This window comes from Manacus candei, unplaced genomic scaffold (genome assembly GCF_025592945.1).
Source record: "Manacus candei isolate 608988 ecotype Guabito, Panama unplaced genomic scaffold, ASM2559294v1 h1tg000057l, whole genome shotgun sequence".
In the NCBI taxonomy this organism is placed as follows: domain Eukaryota; kingdom Metazoa; phylum Chordata; class Aves; order Passeriformes; family Pipridae; genus Manacus; species Manacus candei.
In genome coordinates, this window is record NW_026138105.1 from 2,496,287 (window position 1) to 2,518,935 (window position 22,649).

The following is a 22,649-nucleotide window of genomic DNA, read 5'->3' on the forward strand; positions in this document are numbered from 1 at the left end:
GTGACTGAGGCCAGGATGGATGGATGGATGGATGTTCAAACATCCTCAGACTCACCATGTTCTTGACCAGCTGCACTAGGCAGCTTTGCCCTCCAGTGCTGGGTGACAGCTCAGACCAGGCTCAGCAGAGAACCTTTTAGGACTCAAAATTAACTTTTCAAATGCACTGTGAAAGCCTGGCAGCACCTGGATTCCACCTGGGCTGGTGGAGATGTCCCTGCCCATGGCAGGAGGTTGGAACAAGATGAGCTTTCAGGTCCCTTCCAACCCAAACCATTCTGGGATCCTCTGATTCTCCCCATGATGGTCACTGGTCCCTCCTGACACTGCTCTGGTGCCAACATTGTGCCTCAGGAGCAGTTGTACTGTTGCCTTGTGCAAACTGGAACAGCAGCCAAATTTTTCCAGTCCGTTATGAGCTGGGCCAGTGCAAAATCCAGATTAAAGGCCTGGATTTGTCCCCTGCTCTCCTGCATCAAAGGAGTTTCCAAGCCTCCAGGGGAAAAATCCCAGAGCCCTTGTGAACCCAGATGTTTTGCTCAGCCCAGTGGGATATACCTTGTGTAAGGGACAGCAAATCCTGTGGGCAGAGCTGAGGCTTAGAAAGGGAAAGTACTTGTCTGAAGTAGAAGAAAACAGTGTGCGTGTGAGACAGAGAGAGAAGAGAGGGAAAGAAATTAGATTTCTTTCTTTTATTATACAGGATCGTATGTACAAGGTCACCTTTCTCCCAAACATCAGCATCACAGTCAGTTCATAGCAAAAACTGCAGCTCATCTCTCCAGGCCTAGAAAACAGCTCTACAAGGCTCAGCACAACAGTGGAGACTGGACAGGAACCGGCACAGGGAGGGGAAAGCTCTGTTATCCCTTTGATCCCTCACCAAACATTCCAAACTAAGAAATGCAAATCAAACCTTGTACTTCACTCCAGGGTGGCCCTGGGGGGCTTGGAGTGTTGCCCCCAGGCCTGTTTTCCCCTTCACCCTTCAGAGATGCCATGGATGAGGTCGGAGCACTCGGAAGGACCCGGGGCCATGCGTGGGGTGGGAGGGTCTGACCAAGGGGAGGGTGTGGACACCGGGCTGGAGTCAAAGCACTGGGGGGGGTGGGTGTGTGTTTTGGAGGGCCAGGAGGTGGGCAGGACACGTCGGATCAGAATAAAGTGCTGCAGTGAGTTCCAGTCCCATCTAGCCCAGGAAAACCGGGTAAGCCCAGGAAGGAGGAAGGAGGAGGAGAAAGGCTGAGAGCTCTCGGGGGCTGTGGCATGAGGGGGTTCCCCTGAGGAGCCCCTGCAATGTGGGGAGCAGGGGAGGTGCCTGCACCCCCATGTGCACCGTGCTGGGAGCATTCCCTGTTCCCAGGGGCTGGCCCAAGGCACGGCAGGAACAGGAGCTGCTGGAGCTCTCCTGACGTGCCAGGTCGGTGTGAGAGGGGGCAGGAGGAGCTGTGGGCTCCCCAGGGAAGGGGCTGATGTCTCTGGCACTGGGCTGCAGAAGTGGGTGCTCTCCATCCCTCGCAGGGAGCAGCTGGACCAAGCCAAGGGTCTCACTCTCACCCCCCCTCACTCTGCAGAGCCTTGCTCAGCCTTCACACGGTGCCTTCCCAGTGGACAATGAGGAGACCAAACCACTGAAGATGACGTGGGCTTTGTTCCTCCTGCTTGGCATCACTTGCTTTCCTGCAGCTTCCTCTCCCCTTCCCTCTTCCAAGCAGCTTCCAGAGCACAGCACAAGCTCCAGCTCCGACTCCTTCCCACCTGGCAGTGCCTGTGGGCCCACGGTGGCTCATGGGGCAGGAGAGCCGTGACAGGAGGTGACTGTTGTGGAGGGCAGCTCACCCCACACCCTCCTCCTCACCAGGATCCCCAGTGCAGGAACACAAACCATCCACACTGAGACAGTACTTTCTCCTCAGTCAGGAAATGCTCTGGCTCTCACCTCACACGGGGAAAAACGTCTGTGTTGGGCTGGGCTGAGTCCTCCCCGCTCTCCTGCAAACCCCTGGGGCTCCCTGGGGACACCACTCTCCTGTTCTCCAGTCCGTGGTGGCTCTGGGCTGGGCAGGTTGGGCTCCTGCCTCCCCTGGCTGCAGAGCTCCCAATCCATTGCAGGGGCAGTGGGGATTCGCTGGGATGATGAGTTTTCCTTGTCTTTGCTTTACAGATGGATGGAAGATGTCGGGCCATGTTTCTCCTTTTGGATGCCAGGTAGAGATGACAGCAGCACTTCCATTCAGCTTGTCTTGCTCAACGTGCCAGGACAGGGTTTAGCCTCGTGCTTTCCTCACACAGTTGCTCACTGCTGTTCTGAGAGGGCTGTGAGGGGAGAAGGGGGAGGGACATCATTGTCCTTGAACCCCAAAGATTTGGCATTTAGGAAAGGGAGCGAGGGGCTGGCCAAGGACCCAGCTGAGCAGCCAAGCTCCCTGGATCAGAAGGAAAGAGCATCTTCTGAAGCAGCAACCCCCCCCCCCAGCATGCCCAGAAGGAGAGCTCTTGCTCAGAATCAGCCTCCAAAGAGCAGTGCTGGAGCTGTACCTGGTTACTGTAGTCTGGCATCCTCCACATCTGTGTAATGGCTGTTCTCCTGCAGGGAAAAGGGAACCAGAAACAGGAGATCACCACGTGGGGGGGTGTTTTGGAGGGGAAGGAGGTGGGCAGGACACATCAGATCTGAATAAAGTGCTGCCTGAGTTTCAGTCCCATCTGTCCCAGGAAAACTGGGAAGGAGGAACAAAGAGGAGAAAGGCTGAGGGCTCTTGGGTCACACATCCCTCCTGCCCTGCCTGGGGTGCTGTGACACCTCTCACGTGGTGACCAGCTGGTGCCCTGGGGTGGGAGAGCAGTGCCAGGATGCTCAGGGTGAGGGAGGAGCTACAAAACACACGGGCCATGGGCACCAGGTGCCGTGGAGGTGGTCTCTGGCACACAACAGTTGCAGGCAAAACCAAAAGTTTCCTCTGGCTTCTTATTCTGGGATGGCTCTGCCAAGCAGTCCTGGGATGTGGGATTCCCTCCTGGGCTTTGAAATGATAGAATTCATAGAATCATTTTGGTTGGAAAAGACTTCTAAGATCATCAAGTCCAACCATTAACCCAGCACCTCTTTGTTCACTTCCCTGGGCAGCTGTTCCAATGCCTGGCCACCCTTTCAAGGAAGAAATTTTCCCTGATGTCCAACCTAAACCTCTCCCTGGCACAGCCTGAGGCTGTTTCCTCTCCTCCTGTCCCTTGTTCCCAGGGAGCAGAGCCTGACCCCCCCCAGCTCCCTCCTCCTGTCAGGTTGTTGCAGAGCCAGAAGGTCCCCCCTGAGCCTTTTCTCCAGGCTGAGCCCCCCAGTTCCCTCTCAGCTGCCCCTCAGACTTGTGCTGATAAGCCAAAACTGCATTAACACAGCAGAAAATCTGACTATGAATCAACCACTTTATGCTGCACTTATCAAGTATTTTCCACACCCAAGCTCTCTTACCAGTTCATCTTCACACTCATCCCGTGCAAGACCCTCCTCCTCCCCCTCGTCCCCGTTGAGCGGCTCCTCCGTGTTGGCCTCGGCCTCCGACGCCGTGTCCTCCTGGGACACTTCACTTTTGCTGCTCTCAGCCTTCTTCCGAACCTCTGAGGGGGCAAAAGCACTGGGATCAGGGGCTGGGGGCACCACCAGAGCCTGGGCACACCAGTGCAGAGGGATCAGGGGCTGGGGGCAGTGCCAGAGCTGGGGCACACCAGTGCAGAGGGCTCCCAAATTCACTCAGTGGGTAAATAATGATCTCGGGGGTTTTCTGCAAAGGGAAGTTTTGCTGATTTTGAGGAAACTGCCCCAGAGACCTTGGAAAGAGCAGAGTGGATTCTACATCACTCCAGGGAGAGTGGAAGCCAGACAGGATGGGATAGGCTAGGCTAGCCTAGGATAGGACAGAGAAGAGTAGAACAGAATAATAGAAAAAAAAGCAGACTAAGAAAATACAAACCATATGACTACAGAAAAAAAAAATCTCATAATTTTGAACCCAAGGCCATAATTTGGGGAATTCTGATGTGTAATTATGGCTTGTGCCTGGATCCTGAGTCCAGAGGATGCTCTAAGTTGTGCTGCTCGGGGCTGGCCCCGAGGCACTCCCCCACGCCACTGACCTGCAGACAGCTTCTGTTCCTCTGCAATCTGCTCCAGCCGGCCCAGCAGAGCATCAATGTTGGACTTGATCTGTGTCAGCTCAGTTTTGATTGTCTGCAGCTCACTGCTCTTCACTTGGAGGGAGGAAGGGGGGGGGAAAAAAAGGCCTTTAGTGCCCTGCAGAGCACCCTCACCCCCCCGGCCCAGGGTTACAGACATGGAGGAGCCCCAGCTGCTGAGCAGGGTGAAAACACAAGGAGGAACCCCACGCTGGAAACTGCTCCTCAGTCCCTACTGCCTGCTGGGGGCTGCAGGGGGCTGCATGCACCCAAAAAAGTCTGGGAGTCTGCTGCCCAGGTAGCTTGTGGAGACTGACACCAGGCTTTGGCCCAACCCTTCCCCAGCTGCTCAGGCTGTTGTTTCCAAATGTTTTGGGGTGAAGGCTTTCCCTGGGAGCACCCAGCCCGTGGGTGGGTGCCTGGGGCCAGGGGGTCCATGTGCACCCCCATAGAATCCCAGAATCAACCAGATTGGAAAAGACCTCCGAGACCATTGAGTCCAACCTTGATCCAACCCCGCCGTGGTTCCCAGCCCATGGCACTGATGCCACATCCAGTCTCACCTTCAACACCTCCAGGGATGATGACTCCACCCCTTCCCTGGGCAGCCCATTCCAATGGCTGAGCACTCTCTCTGGAAAGAATTTCTTCCTAATATCCAACCTAAACCTCCCCTGGTACAGCTCAAGCTGTGCCCTCTTGTCCTGCTGCTGGTTCCTGGGAGAAGAGCCCGACCCCCCCTGGCTCCCCCCTCCTGTCAGGGAGCTGCAGAGAGTGAGGAGGTCTCCCCTGAGCCTCCTCCTGTCCAGGCTGAGCCCCCCCAGCTCCCTCAGCCTCTCCTCACAGCACTTGTGCTCCAGTCCCTTCCCCAGCCTCGCTGCTCTTCCCTGGCCCTGCTCCAGCCCCTCCATGTCCTTCCTGAGCTGAGGGCCCAGAACTGGACACAGCACTCCAGGGGTGGCCTCACCAGTGCTGAGTCCAGGCCAAGAATCACTGCCCTGCTCCTGCTGCCACCCTGTTCCTGAGCCAGGCCAGGATCCATTGGCCCTCTTGTCCCCCTGGGCACACTCTGGCTCCTGTTCAGCTCCCTGTCCATCCCCACTCCCAACTCCCTTCCTGCCTGGCTGCTCTCCAGCCACTCTGGCCCAGCCTGTAGAACTGCAGGGGGTTGTTGTGGCCAAAGGGCAGGACCTGGCCCTTGGCCTGGTTGATCCCCACCCTGCTGGGCACCATCCAGCCCCTCATCCCACACTCACACTTGAGCTTGGCCGAGCTGTTGGCGATGGCGGCCGACCTGGCGAAGAGCTTCACGGGCAGCGAGGCCTTCACGCGCCGCACCAGGGGGATGGTGACCCGGGGCCTCTTCACAGGGACCACCCTGGGCACTGGGGACACTCTGCCCCGGTACTCGAAGAGCCTGGAGTTGGGGGGACGGATGGAGGGGGTGAAGCAGCCCTGCAGCACCCCCGGCCCTGCCCTGACACCCAGCCCAAGGGGTGCTGGTGAAGATCCAGGGCACAGCCCGGCCATCAGAGCCCACCATGGGGCTGTGCTGGACCACTCTGCACCCACCTCCCTCCTCCACACTGTAGGGAAGGTCTTACCCCACAGAAACCCCCCCTGGGCTGACCCTGCCCCACTCACCTGTCGTAGAAGTCGTCTCTGTAATAGTCATAGTCGAAGTCGTAGCCGCTGCGGAGACAGTGAGGGGAGCACAGGCTCAGTACTGCTGGGCATTCATTCTACTGCTCCCCCCCTGCCTGCTGAGCACCCCCAGGGCCATAAAGGATAAATAAATTGCTCCCCCTCCATAAGGGCCCCTCTGTCCTTTCACCTGGCAGGACATGGACACTTGTCCTCCCGGCTGCAAGGGCTGCAGAGACCAGGGCTGAGCCCAGGAGGAAGATTTGGGGGGGCTTAAGGCACTGGAGAGAGGGGTGATGGCAGCAGAGTATTAACCTGGTTCTCTTGAGATGAAGTGAGAAGATGTGCAGGGAGAGAAGTCAGTAAGAAGAGGATATTTATTAATTTAACATCTTTGCTTTCAGAGGTGTTTAAACCTCTCCCACCCCCAGCCAGACAATGCCCACAGCCTGTTTTCTTAAGCCTGAGCTGCATTTTAACCCGAAGTCAGAACCTTTCCCACTCCCTGGACACCCAGTAACTGGTTTCCCCTCCTGCTGCAGCTGTTTTTTCCCAAGGCAGCACAGACCAGGTGGTTTGAGCCACACTGGGAGCTGCTGTCCCACCTCCCCGCTGTGCTGAGGCTCAGTCAGCCCGGGCAGGTCAGGAGTGATGGTGACAGTCCCTCCTCTCTGCTCCCAACAAACAGAAGGGCTACTGCAGCCCCTGAAAACAAAGAGTCTGTCCTGCTTCCTGAAACTCCTTGAACTGGCTTATAAAAAAATCTAATGGGAAGAGAGACTGATGGGAAAAGGGAAGAAGTCCGAGCCAGGAGGATCTGGGGATGGGCAGAGGGAGGGACAAGCACTCAAGTATGTAGCTGAGAGTAAATTTGGTGTCCAGCATCTAAAGCAGAAGTGACAAGAAGAATGTGTGGCTTGAAAGGCTGGTGGGAAGTGTGGTTTGGACCAGGAATTCCAGGCTGGACCCAACAAGTCTGTCTTGTCTATGCTGGCACTGGGCTTCCCAGCCACTGCTGAGTTTCAGGTACTGGCTGATTTTTTAAATGTGATTTTTCCATGTTCCTTGGATGCTCCTTGGGTTCCCTAGACACCTGTGGCACATGTGGAGACTCAGTCTGTGCCTCAGGGGGCCTTGAGCACAGTGTGGATGGTTGGAGGCACCCAGAGCTGGTGTGAGGGGTTAAGGTCAAGGCATGTGCACCTACTGCCTCCTCTGGGCTTTGCTGCCACCACCAGACCCTGCCAGGGACTTCTTATGGATCAGGACCTTCTCCCTGAGCAGCTGCTGCCTGTGTCATTCATGGCTGGGGGAGGGCAGATGTGATCATGGAGGTGTTATCACCACAACCCTTCCCAATCCAATTGAGTTTTTGAGGAAAACCAGCCATTTTTTACAGCCTCATAGGTGAATTTCAAATTCTTTTCAGTCTTGGTGCCCTCCCCTTCTGACCCAAGTTGTAGCCAACATTTCTGCTGGGCTCAGAGGAATATCCTGCAGCCTCTGTCCCAACTGCTGGGTTAATGAACAATCTGTGTTTGTTTATTCCCTTTTCTGCATTGAAAGGGGAAGGTAATTCTCCTGCTGGAATAAACCAGATGGGCAGCATGGAACGAGATGGACCTTCATGAGGTTTCTGTGACTGGTAAATTGATTTTCTTTCTAACCTGGGAAGAAACCTGGAGATACAGAAAATCTCCAAGAAAACAGCTCTCCTCAGCCTGCCAATCTATTCTGATCACTGAGGATATTTGACTCCAGTCCTGCTTGAATCCAACAAACACAGAATACCAGCAAAATAGGAAGTCATTTGAAAGGAAAATTGAACTAGGATGCTTCTACACTGTCAGACTCCCCCTCTTCAATTTTTTTTCCCCTCCTTAGATTCACTCAAATGAAATTGCTGCAATTTTGTAATATATTCAATCCTGACAGGCTCTGATGAGGTGTTTCTGACTTACTCCAGCAGTGCCTTGGAGCCAATGTTCTCTGTAGCCACAGGCAAGAGAAACCAGTGGTGTCTCTCTGCAAGCAGTGTCTTTATTCCCAGCTAAAGCCCCTTCCATGGGGAGTGGCTCCAGTTAGGAAGTTCTCTGTGGCTTGGAGACCACGAGGCAGCTTTAGGGCATGTGTTCATAAACAGCACAAAGCTTGGGGATATTTGGCAAGATGCCAAAATGGCCACATTCCTTTCTCCTGATCCCATTCACGTTCCAGGGCTGAGCTTTTCCTCCAAGCCTTTGCTCCCCAGGGAAGCCCCATCCTGGTTGGGAAGCTCCAACTCCATCACTGCCCCTCTGCAGCCAGCGCTGTCCTGGGCACAGCCTGGCATCTGGGAACAAGGACTGAAGCCCTGAGCAGGGCAGACACCCTCCATCTCTCCATCACTTACCCTGCCCTGCAGGGCTCACTCCCCTCACTCCCGGGCTCAGCTCCAGCACCAACAGGATAAATCCTGGCCTCAAATACCTGTAGATCCCACCTGGTGTGGACTGGAGAAGGATGGAGAAGCCTGAAAGCTCAGGTGAACTCCCCAGCCTTTTTCAAGACCAGTCAAACAGCAGTTTGCTGGATGAAGTGGCCAATGAACCCTGTAAATGTTATTCTGCTGTGTTACTCCCTTTTTCCATAGGGAATGTGTGACCAAAGAGGGCAGCCTTGCATTTTCCTGGTGGGAATCACTCCTGGCCCAGTTCTGCAGTGTGTTCACAGAGGCAGTGGAGGGGTCACCCCCTGCCTGGACTGCAGGGCAGGGCACCAGGAACATCTGTGGGTGCAAAGCACGAGGCTGGGAGCAACTCCTGCCCTGGCCCTGAATTTCTATGGGATTGGAGACAATTCCACCTGCTTCAAAGGGAATTAGGGGCATAATTGTCCTGGGGAGCTGGTCCTGACTTCCCAAAACACTGATCCCAGCCTCTGGCAGTGATGCTTCAGTACCTGCTGACCATGGGACAGCCTTCAGGGAAGGCAGCAGGCTGGAACAAGGGAATAATAAGGGAATGTGGGAATAGTAAGGGAGTAATAAGGGAATAAGTCTGTGGCTGTCTGACCCTGCTATAACACCCCAGTCAGTCATGGCTCAACAGGCAGTGCCAGGGAGGCAGTGCCTGGATGTTTTTAGCTTCACCTTTGGAATCAGGCTTTGAGCACAGGGCAGCTCTTCCAGTATTGACCCAGGAAAAAGGCTGGTAAAAGGGAGTGCTCTTGCACTGGTGATTTGTGTGTGCCTCAAAATTCCACTGCACGTGGGATAAACCCTCCTGAGACTGATGGATCATTTACCAGGGACCTGCCAGGCCTGACTTTGTGCACGGGAACCATTTCTGCTGGTTTTCAATCCGTTGGTGACACTGCACCCTTTAAAAATAAAGTTGGGACAACTGGAGGGAGAGGCTGGAAGGCTCCAAGTAACACCCTGCTTCCACCTCCTGCTGCACTGCTCCTGCTTTGTTTTCCTTTAGCAATTAAATAACACTTACTAACGACTCACCAAGGCTCCAAATGCAACTGTTCAGAACAGGAGGGTGACTGTCTGTACGTGCTGCCCCTGCCCCACGTTTGGGGGGCCAGCTCTGATCAGGCAAATGTGCATTGGAGCATCTGGGCTTTAACTGCTGCCTGATGCCAATAATTATGAGGGACACATTTGTGCTCAGCTGCCACCCTCCCTGCTCATGGCTGCACAGCCTCCATGAACACCTGCTGGATTTTCCTTGGAAAATCTGGTGTTGACCAAAGAGTGAACCTGTGTAGCTGCTGTGAGATTCCTTCCTCCAGTAAACAGTGGGAAACTGGGGAGGAATGTGGCATTCCCAAGGTGCTGGGGCTGCTCTAAGCTGGGATGGCATGGACATCCCTTGCCCATGCTGGCTCTGCTGGGCTGGGGCACCACTGCCCACCTCCCCTGTGCCCTGAGGCTGCTCTGAGCCCTGCCTGGGTGCATTTGGCCCTGAGGTGTCACTGCTCCCAGCACCACTGCCAGGACCTGGAGGAGTGTCTGGAGATGGGCTGACAGCAGGGATTGCAGGGATTGTAACAGGATCACGAGGGATTTAGATTCCAGTGAGCTGGAAGGGCACTGCCCACCTGCATCTGCTGCCTGTGACAGTTTGTGCCTGTCACCACTTCAGAGACCCTTCCATGGGCCACTGAGCTGCTCCTGCAGTTCCTGGGTTGTCCTCACCGTGCCTTTGGCTACAGAGCAGTGTCAGCACCAGCTCTGCAGGGCAGGGCAGGGATTTGTGCCCCCAAAGGGCACTGGCAGCCCCTGCTGCCTTGGGGCAGAGCCACCTTCCCTTCCCACCAGCTCCCAGCAAGGTGGGTTCACTGGCACTGCCCTGAACATGGCCCCAAATGCCCCAGGAGATCTTGTCCCTTCCCTTCCCTTTTCCCCCTCTCACACAGACTTGGATTGAGGCAAAGGAAACTCCAACCTTTGGAAAACTCCTGTGCTGTGTTTAACCCAGCATTTCTATAAATTATGGTGCTGTGATTTTTTGAAGTCTAACATTTAGAAAAATGGATGGTGGTTCAGGAAGCTGTAATCACAGCCCTCTGCAAACCTGCATTCCCTGCTTTCTGGGAGACATTGGAAGCTCTGCTAGTCCAGATGGCAAAGTTTAAATCTGACAGCCAGTCTGGGATGAAATATTGCTGGTGCTCAGAGCAGTGCAGCTCTCTGGCCCATCTTTTAGCATACCCATATTTGTGGGAGGGAACAAATGTCTCTTGTTTGCTCTCTCTCAGCAGCCTGGAAGTCTGAAATATTGGGCATTCCACAGACAGGGATTAGAGCTCCAGGCACGGAGGAGCAGGGAATGAAATGCTTGTTGGTGCAAGATGGATGGAGGGAGCTGATGTGTGTTATGGCCCAGCCCACCTGAGCTGCACATGTGCTGTCCAAACAGCAGGATTTGTGTCATCTCTGTTTCCACCAGTGTGGGGAATGCACAGTCCCACTCCCCTCAAGTGGGAATCCAGAGGGCCACGTCCTGGTGAAGGTCCAAACTGGCCCAGGGTGGGAGGCAAAATCTGCCTGAAAGCTGCAGAGTCTCAGCTGTGACTTGTGGAAGGTCTCCACAGACACCCTGGGGGTGGTGGGAGGGCTCCTGGGGCTCAGGTGGGTCTGTCTGTGCCACAACAGTGTTGTCACCCCCAAGGTTTGTCATTCCAGCAGCACACCACATGGCTGAGTCTGAACTGTGGGTTCTCCTCAGCTCTCTCCCTTTTTTTCTCCTTTTTGTAGAAAAATCTACAGTTCTCTCATGATTTCCATTTTTACTACACCCACCTATAATCCTGATACTCATTTTAGTCTTTCCTTCCCCACGTCACACCTTCTGCCTCCTGACTCAGCTCCCCAGTCTCCACACCAGGGGACTGGCATCAAAACAACGAGAATTTATAAATAAAGCACATTTGGGGATCTTGTTACTTGGTTTTGGCTTCTTGAACCTGCAGGGTGCTCTTCAAACACCTTTTTTTAAGTTTTCCCTTCTGCAACCACAGGAGCAAAAACTTAACTGGGCTTCTCCCCCACTCCCATGACTCCAGTCTGGGGCTTAAACGAAAATCTTCACTTCTTGTGAAAATTGTGGTGAAGTCTATAGAGCTGAAGGCTCTTTTTGACATCTGTAACACGTTACATCCCCCACAGACCTACTCCATGTCCCATCTGTCCCTTGCATTCCCTTGATCCCTTGGTCACTGCTCCTCAAACCAGGCTCCCTTGGGGCTTCCCCCAGGCACCTCCTTGGTTTGTCACCTCAGAGGCTTCCAATTTTCTCCTTTTCTTCTCTTCCTTTCCCTGCCTTTTTCCTCTTGCCCATTTTTTGAGCATCTTTCCCTGAATTATCCCTGTTCCCTGCCCTCCCCCAACTCCCAGCACTGCTGTGCCCCCCTGGCTGGAGGCTCTGGGGCTGAAAAGGGGGCTCCTCTTGGTGCCCCTCTTTCAAGGTCTCTGATGTGGTTAAAGTAGGTCCTGCCCACCCTTTCCAAACAGCTCCTGCATAGGTGGGACCCTGCCCAGGCAGAGTTGGCCGACCCTGGGGCAGCCACTGCTGCCTTGTGCTGGTTCTCTTCCCTTCAGCCAAGCACTGAGGGCCCTGCAAAGGACCAGGAGCCCCGGGAGGAGACCTGGGTGTCCCAGGAGCTGGGGGTGGGGAGCAGGGAGCTCAGGGCAGTGGTTGTGGGCAAAGACCAACCTGGAGACCTTGTTGAAGGGAGGTGATGCTGTGGAGACCTACCTGTACAAGGCAGAGGCTGCTCTCTTGAGCCCTTTGGGCCTGTTGGGTTTGGGTTCCCCGGCCATGTTGATATCTGCAAGGAAGGGACACACAGCTGTGACACGGTCCTGCTCACCCTCACCCACCCCAAGCACAGGGAGAGCCCCTGCCAGGGCTCCTCCACACCTCCCACCCCATCTCCACCTGCTTTTGGCACGGCTGGGGGCCTGCTGCACCTCCACAAGAAGGCAAATTCTTGCCCTGGGAAAACCTCCTCCTTTTCCTTTACAGAGCCAACAACCGGTCACTGTGCAGTCGAGGCCCTGCCCGTGCTCTAACCCACACACACGGATCCAGAACAAGGTTTGGGGAGAACTTGGTGCTGCTGTGACAAAGCACAGACAACATATAAACCTGCTGCCCACTGATAACTGCTGGCAATCCATCCCTGGCTCCTTCTGCAAGGACTGGGAAAGCTCAGCACGAGCCAGGAGGGCACTGCTGGGGCTTAGGCTGTGCTGAAAGCTGGGGGGGTGCAGCTCATCTCAGAGGAGCATCTGCCACCAGGGGAGGGGAGAATGAGCTCCTCTAATCCACTGAGGAAATTTCTCTCCTCGGCCTCAGAGCCAGACATTTCTGACATGAAAACAAACATGACAATAATTGGAGAGAGACCTTTTACAAAGGTATGGAGTGATAGGACAAGGGGGGGTGGCTTCAAACTGAAAGAGAGCAGGTTCAGATTAGAGATTGGGAATAAATTCTTTACTGTGAGGGTGGTGAGGGACTCGGGTTGGAAAGGATCTTCTCTTACAGCTCATCCAGTCCCACCCCCTGCCATGGGCAGGGACACCTTCCACTTGCTCCAAGCCCTGTCCAACCTGGCCTTGGACACTTCCAGGGATTCAGGGGCAGCCACAGCTTCTCTGGGCAACCTGTGCCAGGGCCTGCCCACCCTCCCAGAGAAGTGTTTCTTCAGTGCTGCCTTGATTTCTGCCACCTGCAGCTTATGGGGCATCCAAACAGCTTTCAGCACGTCAGGCCATTTAAACCTTTTTTTTCCCCACACTGTCTAGAGGCACTTTATGGAGAAATGTGGACAGGCTGGTCCACACACCATCAAATAAAGCACCTGCAAAGTGATCCAAAGGAACATTCTACTGACTTTGTTATTAACCAAGAAAATCACCTCCAGGAGCAGCAGGGAATTGCAGCACTGCTGGAATGGGCTGGGCAGGAGGAGCACAGTGGGACAGGGCTCTGGAGGAGCACAGACATGCTCCCACTGCCCAAATGCTTTGTGCAATTCCTTGGACTGCCTGTCAGGGTCTGCAAGAGCCCACTCCTGCTGGGGCTGGAGCTCAGCCTGTCTGTGAGGCTGTAGGACATGTTGGGGTGTCACTCAGCTCTCACACCCAGTGTTCCTCTGGAACGTTCTCCTCTCCTCCTTGCAGCCTCTGTCCCTCCATCCCCCCATTCCCAGTGCTCAGGGGGGTGCAGGAGAGCTGAGCTGAATGCTGACAAGGCTGTCCATGGCCACAGGGTAGGGCCAGAGCCAACATCAGGCACAGGATCCCCTTCCTGAGCCTGCTGAGCCACACAGTGCTGCTGGCAGGGCTCTTTGCTCTGAGGGAGAGAGGAATGAAGCCTTCCTTAGTGCATCCCAGAACCCTGCCCAGCCCCAGTTCCCTGGCTGTGACCCCTTTTTGCCATCAGGGTGCATCTTGCCAGCTGCCACTCACTCCTCTGGTGAAGGGGGAAGGTAATTCCAGCACCAGGCTGATCAGCACCTTCAGGGGAGAGGCAGTGAAAGCCCAGAGGTGGAGAAGGACAACTGGTGTTCCCCAGTGCTGCAAAGAGCCCTGTGGAGCCTTCACAGCCACCTGCAGCCAGAGCAGGGAATTCATACTCTCAGCTCTAGTGGTGATGGGCACTCAGATCCCACAGGATTCCCCTAATAGTGAAAAAGGAGAGATAAGAGCTCAGCCTTCACATCACCCAGGACAGATTTTGCATCTCATTCCCTTTCTGGTTGCCTCCTCTGCATCCCTGAATCCATCTGCCCCCCCCAAAGGCAGTATGGATCCCTCCTGCTCATATCCAGGCACCTGCTCCCACAGGGAGGTTGTGCTTTGTGCAGCCAGCTGGCAGGGTGAGGGGATGCTGTGGGCCCACCTTCCAGTGCAGAGCTCCCCACAGGAATGGCACCTGCCTCCTGCAACGACTGGGGGGTCTGGGAGCATCTGGAGAAGGCACAGAGGTTGCCAGGACTTGCCTGGCAGAGCAGCCCATGTCCCAGCACAGGAGGGGCTGCAGCTGTGGTTTTGTGATGCTTTCAGTAACTTGTTGATCAATTAAAATGCAAGTTGGATCGCTTGCATATCTGGTAAGGAAAATAAAAGAAGAAATGGTAGAACTGCTCCTAAAGGCCTCAGCCTGAGATGAGAGATGAGATGAGAGCCAGGAGGATGCTGTTTGCTCTGCTCATCCACCCTGGCGTGTGCTGGACATTGTCACCCCAGGGACACGAGCTGGCACTGGGGACAGGTGACTGTGTGGCCATGATCCCCCCTGAGCTCCTGGCACACCCAAAGGCAGCCTGGCAGGGCTGGGCTGCAGCTCTTCCACAGCTCATCCTGCTGAACTCACTGGCTGGGGCTGCCAGGGCACAACGCTCACCCTCCTGCTGCCCACCTGGGCAGGGAACTTTGACCATCACCTCAAAGGACCCCCAAACCCTGCCATGAACAAAAGCAGGGACAGTCTTTTCAGCCAGTCCCACCCTTGTCCTCCCCCTCCATGTTCCTGCACGACCATCACTCCTCCTTTTAGGGGAAGACTTTCAACCTCGATTTTCCAATCACATTGCTCAGCCCTTCTCTGCTGGGTTCTCCTGGAAGGGGAGTATCCCAGTGTTTACACTCCCCCAAGGACAGCAGTGGGAAGCCTGCTGAGCTCTTTAGTGGCAAGAGTGGCCCATGAAGGGAAGGCAGATGAAAGGGAGCTGAATTTCCACCTTGTCCAGGACATGTACAGGACACCCAGCTCTAATACAGTCCTTTTCCTTGGAATGCCAGAGTTTGGGACCAGCACTGAGAGGAGAAAGAGGTTCCTATCATGGCAAACTTTTCATCTCTCTCTTCAGCTAAATGGGCAAGTGCTGCCTGTCTCCTGTATCTCTGTGGAGCATCACAAGGAGCCCCTTTTCTCCCCAAGGCCCTCTCCATCCTACCTACAGCCTGCACATGTGGGCATTCACTGGGCTGGGAGCATCCCTGGCACATGTGCTTGGCCTTGGCTGCAGCTCCGCTCTCTGGACCATTAGAGAAGTGAAAAGAAGTTTCTCCTCTCCAGAAAAACCCCAGCTGGAGCAGCACATTGTTTCACAGATCAGCTCGAGCAGGAAGCTTCTCATTTCAGACTGCTGGGCCAGGAGCAGGGTGGGAATGGGCTGCAAATTGCTTTCCTTGGTGCCCAGTGCCCACTGCCTGCAGCAGCCTTGGAAATCACCACTTTTCATTAAAAATACTGTCTCCAGTTCCAATTCTCAGCTTGGAGCTGGTGACAAGAGCTTCTCAGCATGAGACACTTCAGAGCAATATGCAAACCAAGGCTGCAGCTGGGAGCAGCCCAGGGGGTTTGCTTGTTAGTTCTCATCCCACAACAGTGCAACATGGGGGAAGTTCTCTCATTTAACATGGGCTGGCTAAAGTTGGGCTGAGCTGGGCTGAGTCAGACTATCACCTCCCCTGGCAGGCTAAGGGCCTGGTCCAGGAAGGGAATCATTGAATCATGGAATGGTTTGGGTTGGAAGGGACCTTAAAACTCATCTCATTCCACCCCCCGCCATGGGCAGGGACACCTTCCACCAGCCCAGGTTGCTCCAAGCCCTGTCCAACCTGGCCTTGGACACTTCCAGGGATCCAGGGGCAGCCACAGCTTCTCTGGGCAACCTGTGCCAGGGCCTCCCCACCCTCACAGGGAAGAATTTCTTCCTAATATCCCATCTAACCCTGCATTGTCAGTTTGAAACCATTCCCCCTTGTCCTTTCTTTGATACCACACAATGTCTTTTCCCACCCATCAGTTCCACGACAAGGACATGGGAAGATTCAGAACTGTGCCTTAGCTTCTACAGTCACAGCCCACACATGAGTTTTTGGGCCACAATGTCAAAGCCCTGAGGGCACTGATGTGCCTGCTTGGCCACGAGCAGCTTCATTTCTGACCCCATTCCACATGGGAGCCTTTGGCCCCTGCCTGGGTGGTGGTGTTGGAGTGCTGGTCTCCAGCTCTGCCACAGCCATGGATCCTGCTGACCCTGCCCCAGACCTGCCTTGTCACCACGGCCCTGCTCGGTCATCCCCAGGTCATCTGTGACCTGCTCACCATCACTGGACACCATCTGCACATCCATGTCTAAGCTTGACCTGGCACTGCCCACCCCTTGACCACCCCCTGTGGAACTGTGCCACCACTGGTCTGGGTGAGTTACATCAAATCCCTACTGAATAATTATTTCTTTTTGCCAGCTTTAATATAATTGCCTCAGTAATTGCTTCAATATAGTGCACTGTCCTATCTTATCTTACTACTGGTAGTTTTAGCTTTTATATTGTGTAGTAAATGATTTTGATTAAGATCTTTTGTCTGATCACTTGTAATGATAAATGATTCATTTGATATAAATGCTCTCATTTTGCCAGTCATTAAAACCTGCGGGACAAAAGCAGTTCAATCCCACCTCTGTAACTCCTTAAATTCAAAATGTTGACGTAACTCTGCAACTCCCTGACAGGAGGTTGTGGCTGGTGGGGGGTTGGTCTCTTCTCCCAGGAACCAGCAGTAGGACAAGAAGGTTGGATCTGAAGCTGTGCCAGGGGAGGTTTAGGGTGGATATTGGGAAGAAATTTTTTACAGAGAGAGTGCTCAGCCACTGGAATGGGCTGCCCAGGGAGGGGGTGGATTCACTGTTCCTGGAGGTGTTTAAGAAGAGACTGGATGTGGCATCAGTGCCATGGTCTAGCAGAGAAGGTGGTGTTGGGTCAAAAGCTGGACTTGATGACCTCAGAGATCTTTTCCAACCCGGTTGATTCTGTGCTAATCTGAGGCCAATGCTGGACCCAGCCACACCCTGACCCCTGTGTCTGAGGAGCTCAGAAAGCAGGGCAGTCCCTCCCACCCCTCGTGGCTCACCAGCAGGGCTGTTTGACCAAATTTTATCTACAGACCCACCAACCCACGCCGCCCCCGGGCACCCGGAGCGGTCTCAGGAGCTACTCACCCAGGGTCTGCCCCGCCAGGACGCGGCCGTTCTCGCCCAGCACGGCGGCGCGCGCGTGCCTCTCGTTGGAGTACTGCACGAAGGCGTAGCCCTTGTGCACGGAGCAGCCCACCACCCGCCCGTACTTGGAGAAGATGGTCTCCACATCCGACTTCTTCACCACGGCCGTGTTGAGGTTGCCGATGAACACCCGGGAGTTGATGGACTTGGGGTCATTCTTGTTCGTGATGTTGCTCGTCTGCACCTTCAGCGACATCTTGGACGCCTGGAAGAAGGAATTGGGGGGTCAGGAGGGCGTGCCAAGGGGAGTGTCAGTGGCTCACAGGAAGGGAGAGGGGACAAATCTCTCAGTGAGCCTGGAGTGAGGGAACCAGCTCCTCAACTTCAGCCGGTCTTCAACTAGCAACAACTTCAACCAGCTCTTCAACTTCATCAGCAGAGGGATCCCACCCCCAGGGGATCCCACCTCCAGGGGATCCCACCTCCAGGGGATCCCACCTCCAGAGGATCCCACCTGTAGAGGATCCCACCTCCAGGGGATCCCACCTCCAGAGGATCCCACCTCCAGGGGATCCCACCTCCAGGAGATCCCACCTCCGGGGGATCCCACCTCCAGGAGATCCCACCTCTGGGGGATCCCACCTCCAGGGGATCCCACCTCCAGGAGATCCCACCTCCGGGGGATCCCACCTCCAGGAGATCCCACCTCTGGGGGATCCCACCTCCAGGGGATCCCACCTCCGGGGGATCCCACCTCCAGGAGATCCCACCTTTGGGGGATCCCACCTCCAGGGGATCCCACCTCCAGGGGATCCCACCTTCAGGAGATCCCACCTCCAGGGGATCCCACCTCCAGGGGATCCCACCTCCAGGGGATCCTTCCTGCCAGGCAACCAGCACAGTCAGTTCTAAACTCTTGCTGGAAACCCACTGACAAGGCTGACACTTGGCTGATCCTGTGCAGGGCCAGGAGTTGGACCCCACTGGGTCCCTTCCAGCTCAGGGTATTCTATGATTCTAAGGTTTTTAGGGGAGAAAGCAAGATTTAAATAAATTTTACATCTTTAATGCCGTTATACAAAAGCTTTTACCTCTCTATACCTAATTACCATTCAAAGAGCTGCTCTTTTTGAAGCAGTTTGCATTCAGCACCTTGGTTCATGCCCACTTTTGCAGCCTTTCCCCTGCCACCAACTTCCCAGTACAGCCCAACTCTCATCACACACAGGTACAGCCTTGTCCCCACAGGTCCCCTCTCACACCTGGAAGAGGACTCGAGTTTTCTGGATGCAAACAAAGAGATCTGAGCAGTGAAGCAGCAGCCCCTGTGCTCCTGTGTGGCACCTGCACGGCACTGCCTGGGCTTCGAGCTGGGTTCTGTGCTTCAAACAGGAGGTGTCACTGTTAGCCTGGAAATCCCAGAGCCCTCAGCCAGATCGGCTGGGAGCCACTCCAAGCCCTTCCCATGGCTGCACGGCACGAGCCTCCAAGTTTCTTGCCTCGAGTGGCTCATGGGCAGCCCCCGAGAAGGGGTTTCCCCCCGAGGACTGATGACCAAGGGACAGGACTGGACGCTGTGTGAAATCAAAGCCAGGTTGGCTGCCCTAAGGCTGCCTGCTCCCCCTCCTGCAGCAAAACCCACAGCTGGCCAAAGAGATCAGCTTCATTTTCCCCTTCCAGACACACGGGGATGCTTTGGGATCGCTGCTGTGCTGCAGATTTACTTGGGATCCAGGTAAGATGTTTTACGATGCACATTGAGGTGCTGCTCTTCCCCATCCCCTTCCAGCAGCACCCACAGGTGCTCCTACCACCAAGGGCAACACCACCAGGGTGCCCACAACTTCTGGAGGTCCCCAAGGCTGGCACAGGGGATGCACTGCTACCATGGAGTGCCCTCCCTGGTGATCCCCAGCGTCTGCCCTGGCACTGGGGCAGAGCTACAGCCCTGCCTGGCTTTGGGGGTTTGGCTCTGTGGGCTCAAAGCCCAAGTCTGAGCAGCTTGGTCCGAGCTGGGGACAGTGGCAGCTGCCTGGCTGGATGGATGCAGCCCCTGTGGACCCTGTCACCCTGTGCCCAAGCCCTGGCAGGCTCTGCTTGCCCACAGCCCAGCCTGCCCGAGGCACTGACACCAAGCCAGTCAGTGCTGAGCCTAAACCAGAGTTACCTTTCCTACACTTCCCACCCGGCAGGCAGAGCCTGGGAAAAAGCCACAACATTCTGGGGTGGCATCCAACACTTTCCAAAAACCCCTGTCCTCCTCCTTCCTTGTCCTCTCCCGCACAGATCTTCCCCACAGGATTTCTGTCTCCTCTTAAGCCTGTCTGGGGGCAGAGCATCACCACACCCATTGCCAGGGCAGCCCCATCTCGGCTCCTCAGGTGATGGATGCTGTTCCCCGGGATACCCAGCGGGGGCTGCTCCTGCCCACAGCCCCGTTTTGCCCGAGGGCAGCTGGACCCACACAGACAAGCAGCAGCGGGGCCGGGCTCAGCAGCACTTGCTCTGTATTCCCAGGATTTGGAACTTCGGTCCAGGACAGAGCCAAGGGAGGAGAGTCACCCACCCCAGAGGCAGAGCCCACCCGGGGAGCCACAGGGTGCTGCAACAGCAACCCCACCAGTGAGCTCTGCACAGCCCAGATCCACGGGCACACCTCCACCTTTTCCATCTGGGAGCTGGACACTCGATCCCTTTCATCCTTTAAAGCCGTCCAGAGCACTGGAGGCAGTTGGCAAGTCTGAGCCTCTGTGTGAGGATGAGGCTCCACAATAAATCTCATCTGGCTCCAACCCCTGAGACTCCATTAACCTGCCAGTGAGACTGGAAATAATCTTCCTGCTAAATCCAATCAGAAAAAGAGTTAGGCTTTGTCTGAGTTCTGGCTTGCTGCATCTTCCCTTTCACGCTTATGGATTAGAAGAGCCAGAGACTTTTGTTTTATTACTTTCAAAACAGTTCCTGGTAGACAGAGTGTTCCTAAAAACACCAGGAAAAAGAGCCAAAGGACAGGACTTTTAAAGGAATCTAAGTGACTTCAACTCTCAACCTTTGGCAAGTGGTGCCCAACTTCTTCAGGTTGCTCCAACTTCCAAATCAGAAACTCGCCTTTGTTTAATGGTCTCTATTTTAATTTATATTTGCAGTGCCATCTGGAAGAGATTCACAAAGGAAACTGCCCCATTCCTGGTGCAGATGGAGAGAAATGGAGGGGTTTTCCAGCAGTTTGGTCCCTCTGGGTTCCCAGCTTGAGCCTCAGGGACAGAAATCCCGAGTACCTGCACAAATCCCAGCTGGAGGCTGTTCTGGCATGGCCAGTCCCCAGGGAATCTCCATCCTAGACGTGCTGGGACTGGCTGGGGCTGTGTGGGACCTTCAGAGAGCCTGCACACATGTGGGGTATCTGCAGCCAGGTGGCCTGGGTGGTCTTGCTACCCCAAGGACACACCAGACCTGCTGTGACCCCCTGGTGTCCCTGCCCTGGGGATTCAGGGATGTCACTCCCCAGTGACCTCAGCACGTGCCTTTACACTTGGGCACTCCTGGAGCTCCCAGCTGTAGCTGCCTGTAACTTCTGTTTCAGAGCAAACCTGCCCTGGCATCTCTGTCACCCACCCCAGGCCATGCCACACGGACACCCTCGGCCCCCCTTAGCTGCCTCCACTCCAGATGATGCATTCCCACTTTTCCATCCTTGCTTATTTGCCAGACTCTATGCAAGTCTCCCACCCATTTTACTGTGTACCCACGGCCCTCCTTTCCCCCATTCCCAGTTCCTGGAGGAGCTGCCCTCACAACTGGCCTCTGGGCAGAGTATGAGCCCTTCTCCCTGCCCTTGGAGCCCACCACATCCAGCTTGCACTGCTCTGGGAGCCACCCATCCAGGCTTGTACCCCATCTGGACACTGCAGGAGACCATGTCAAAAGCCTTCCTGAAGTTAGGGCAGACACCAACCATGCCACATCCTAGGCAAGTGTCAAGGCAACTTGCCATGTCAAGGCAACCAGGAATGATACTTGGACACGAATAAATGAATGTAAAGGGGTTCTTGACCTGTACCCCAGAAAACTCCAAGAACAGGGAACTGGGATTATCCCTGTTTTCTGCAAGGGAAACTGCCCAGACAGGAGAGGTCTGGGGTGGAGGGGTGTGTGCCACATACTTTGCCACAGAAAGCAAAAGAGGTGTGGCCCAGCTGCAGGCAGGAGGAATGTTTTCTCTTCCTCAAAATTAAATCCAGTGTTCCAATCACACACACTCCTGGCTCTGCTTTCACACCCCATCACTGAAGAGCTTTTTACTGCTGCTCCCCCAAATCAGGGGAAGCCCAAACCCTTCCCAAGGACTGACCAGCCCAGGCAGGTGTTATCCACAACAGCCTGAAGCTCTGCCCAGCTGTTTGCAGCTGCACACTCCAGTTCCATCAGGGGCTGAGCTCCTTCAGCCTGTGCAGGAGGGCTGTGGGTTGAGCTGCCTCTGTGTGTGGGATAGAACAGGCTGGTTGGAGGATTCAGGCAGGATGGGGTAGGATGGGGGGATAAAGGTGTGTTTTCCCCCAGATCTGGTGAGCTGTGTGTCCCCTCTCAGCAGGTGCAACATGAGCCAGCTCTGCAGCTGTCAATGGACAGGTTTGCTTTAAAAATTAAAGACCTGGGTGAAGTTGTTTCTCAGGTGGGCACGAAGGTACCAGATGGACCTTCAGCTGCAGAGGGACATCTCCTAAGGCATCTCCCAGGTAAAACCTTGGCTGCCATGGAGGTGGGGGGGTGAAAGGGAACCTGCAGCTCTCCAGGTCCCTGCTGCCCATCCCCACCTCCCTCTGGCTCCTGTGACCTTCCCACACACTCCCTGCAGCTGGACCAGCAAGTGCTCTGCTTGTCCCCTGGGTGGTCTTGCTAGCCCAGGGACACACCAGCCCTGCTGTGACCCCCTGGCTGTCCCTGGGGGTTCAGGGATGTCACATGGCAGTGACAGTGACTGTGCTGTCTCTCCTGTGCTGTCTCCTCTCCTCCCCACCTGGGATGCTCAGTCCCAACAATCCCATAAAGCCTTCGGCCCTGGAGGCTGGAGATGAGAGCAGTGACTCTCACCCCTCGTTGCAGGGAGGGGTGATGGGTTGGGGTGCTCAGCACCCCCTCCCTGGGCACAGCCTTCCCTAGGAAGCCCCGGTGGCTCCGGGGCCGTGTCGGGACACGGCAGGTCTGTGCAGGAGCTGTGCCTGGAGTTGATGACGATGGGACGGGGCCACCAGATGGCAAAGCCAAGGTCAGGCAAGGTGAGGGCTGTGCTGCTGGGAAGGGCTTGGGAAGGAGCCAGTGGGAAC

The 22,649-nt window shown here is 55.2% G+C and overlaps 1 protein-coding gene across 2 annotated transcripts in view; it reads right to left on the minus strand.

Annotated features, from left to right (window-relative positions):
* Positions 1-677: 677 nt before the first annotated feature.
* The window catches only part of RALY (RALY heterogeneous nuclear ribonucleoprotein), a 118,529-nt gene continuing 96,557 nt past the window's right edge, over positions 678-22,649 (minus strand). The window contains exons 3-10 of one of the 2 annotated variants that reach the window (XM_051802813.1): positions 17,326-17,590; positions 12,063-12,135; positions 5,815-5,862; positions 5,427-5,587; positions 4,132-4,245; positions 3,470-3,615; positions 2,539-2,587; positions 678-2,316 (exon numbers count right to left, since the gene is read on the minus strand). In XM_051802813.1, the coding sequence (XP_051658773.1) occupies positions 2,543-2,587; positions 3,470-3,615; positions 4,132-4,245; positions 5,427-5,587; positions 5,815-5,862; positions 12,063-12,135; positions 17,326-17,581 (843 nt within the window). In that variant the 5' untranslated portion in view covers positions 17,582-17,590 and the 3' untranslated portion in view covers positions 678-2,316; positions 2,539-2,542. Of the gene's footprint in view, positions 2,351-2,538; positions 2,588-3,469; positions 3,616-4,131; positions 4,246-5,426; positions 5,588-5,814; positions 5,863-12,062; positions 12,136-17,325; positions 17,591-22,649 lie in introns of both variants that reach the window. The other variant, XM_051802811.1, reaches the window with a different exon arrangement.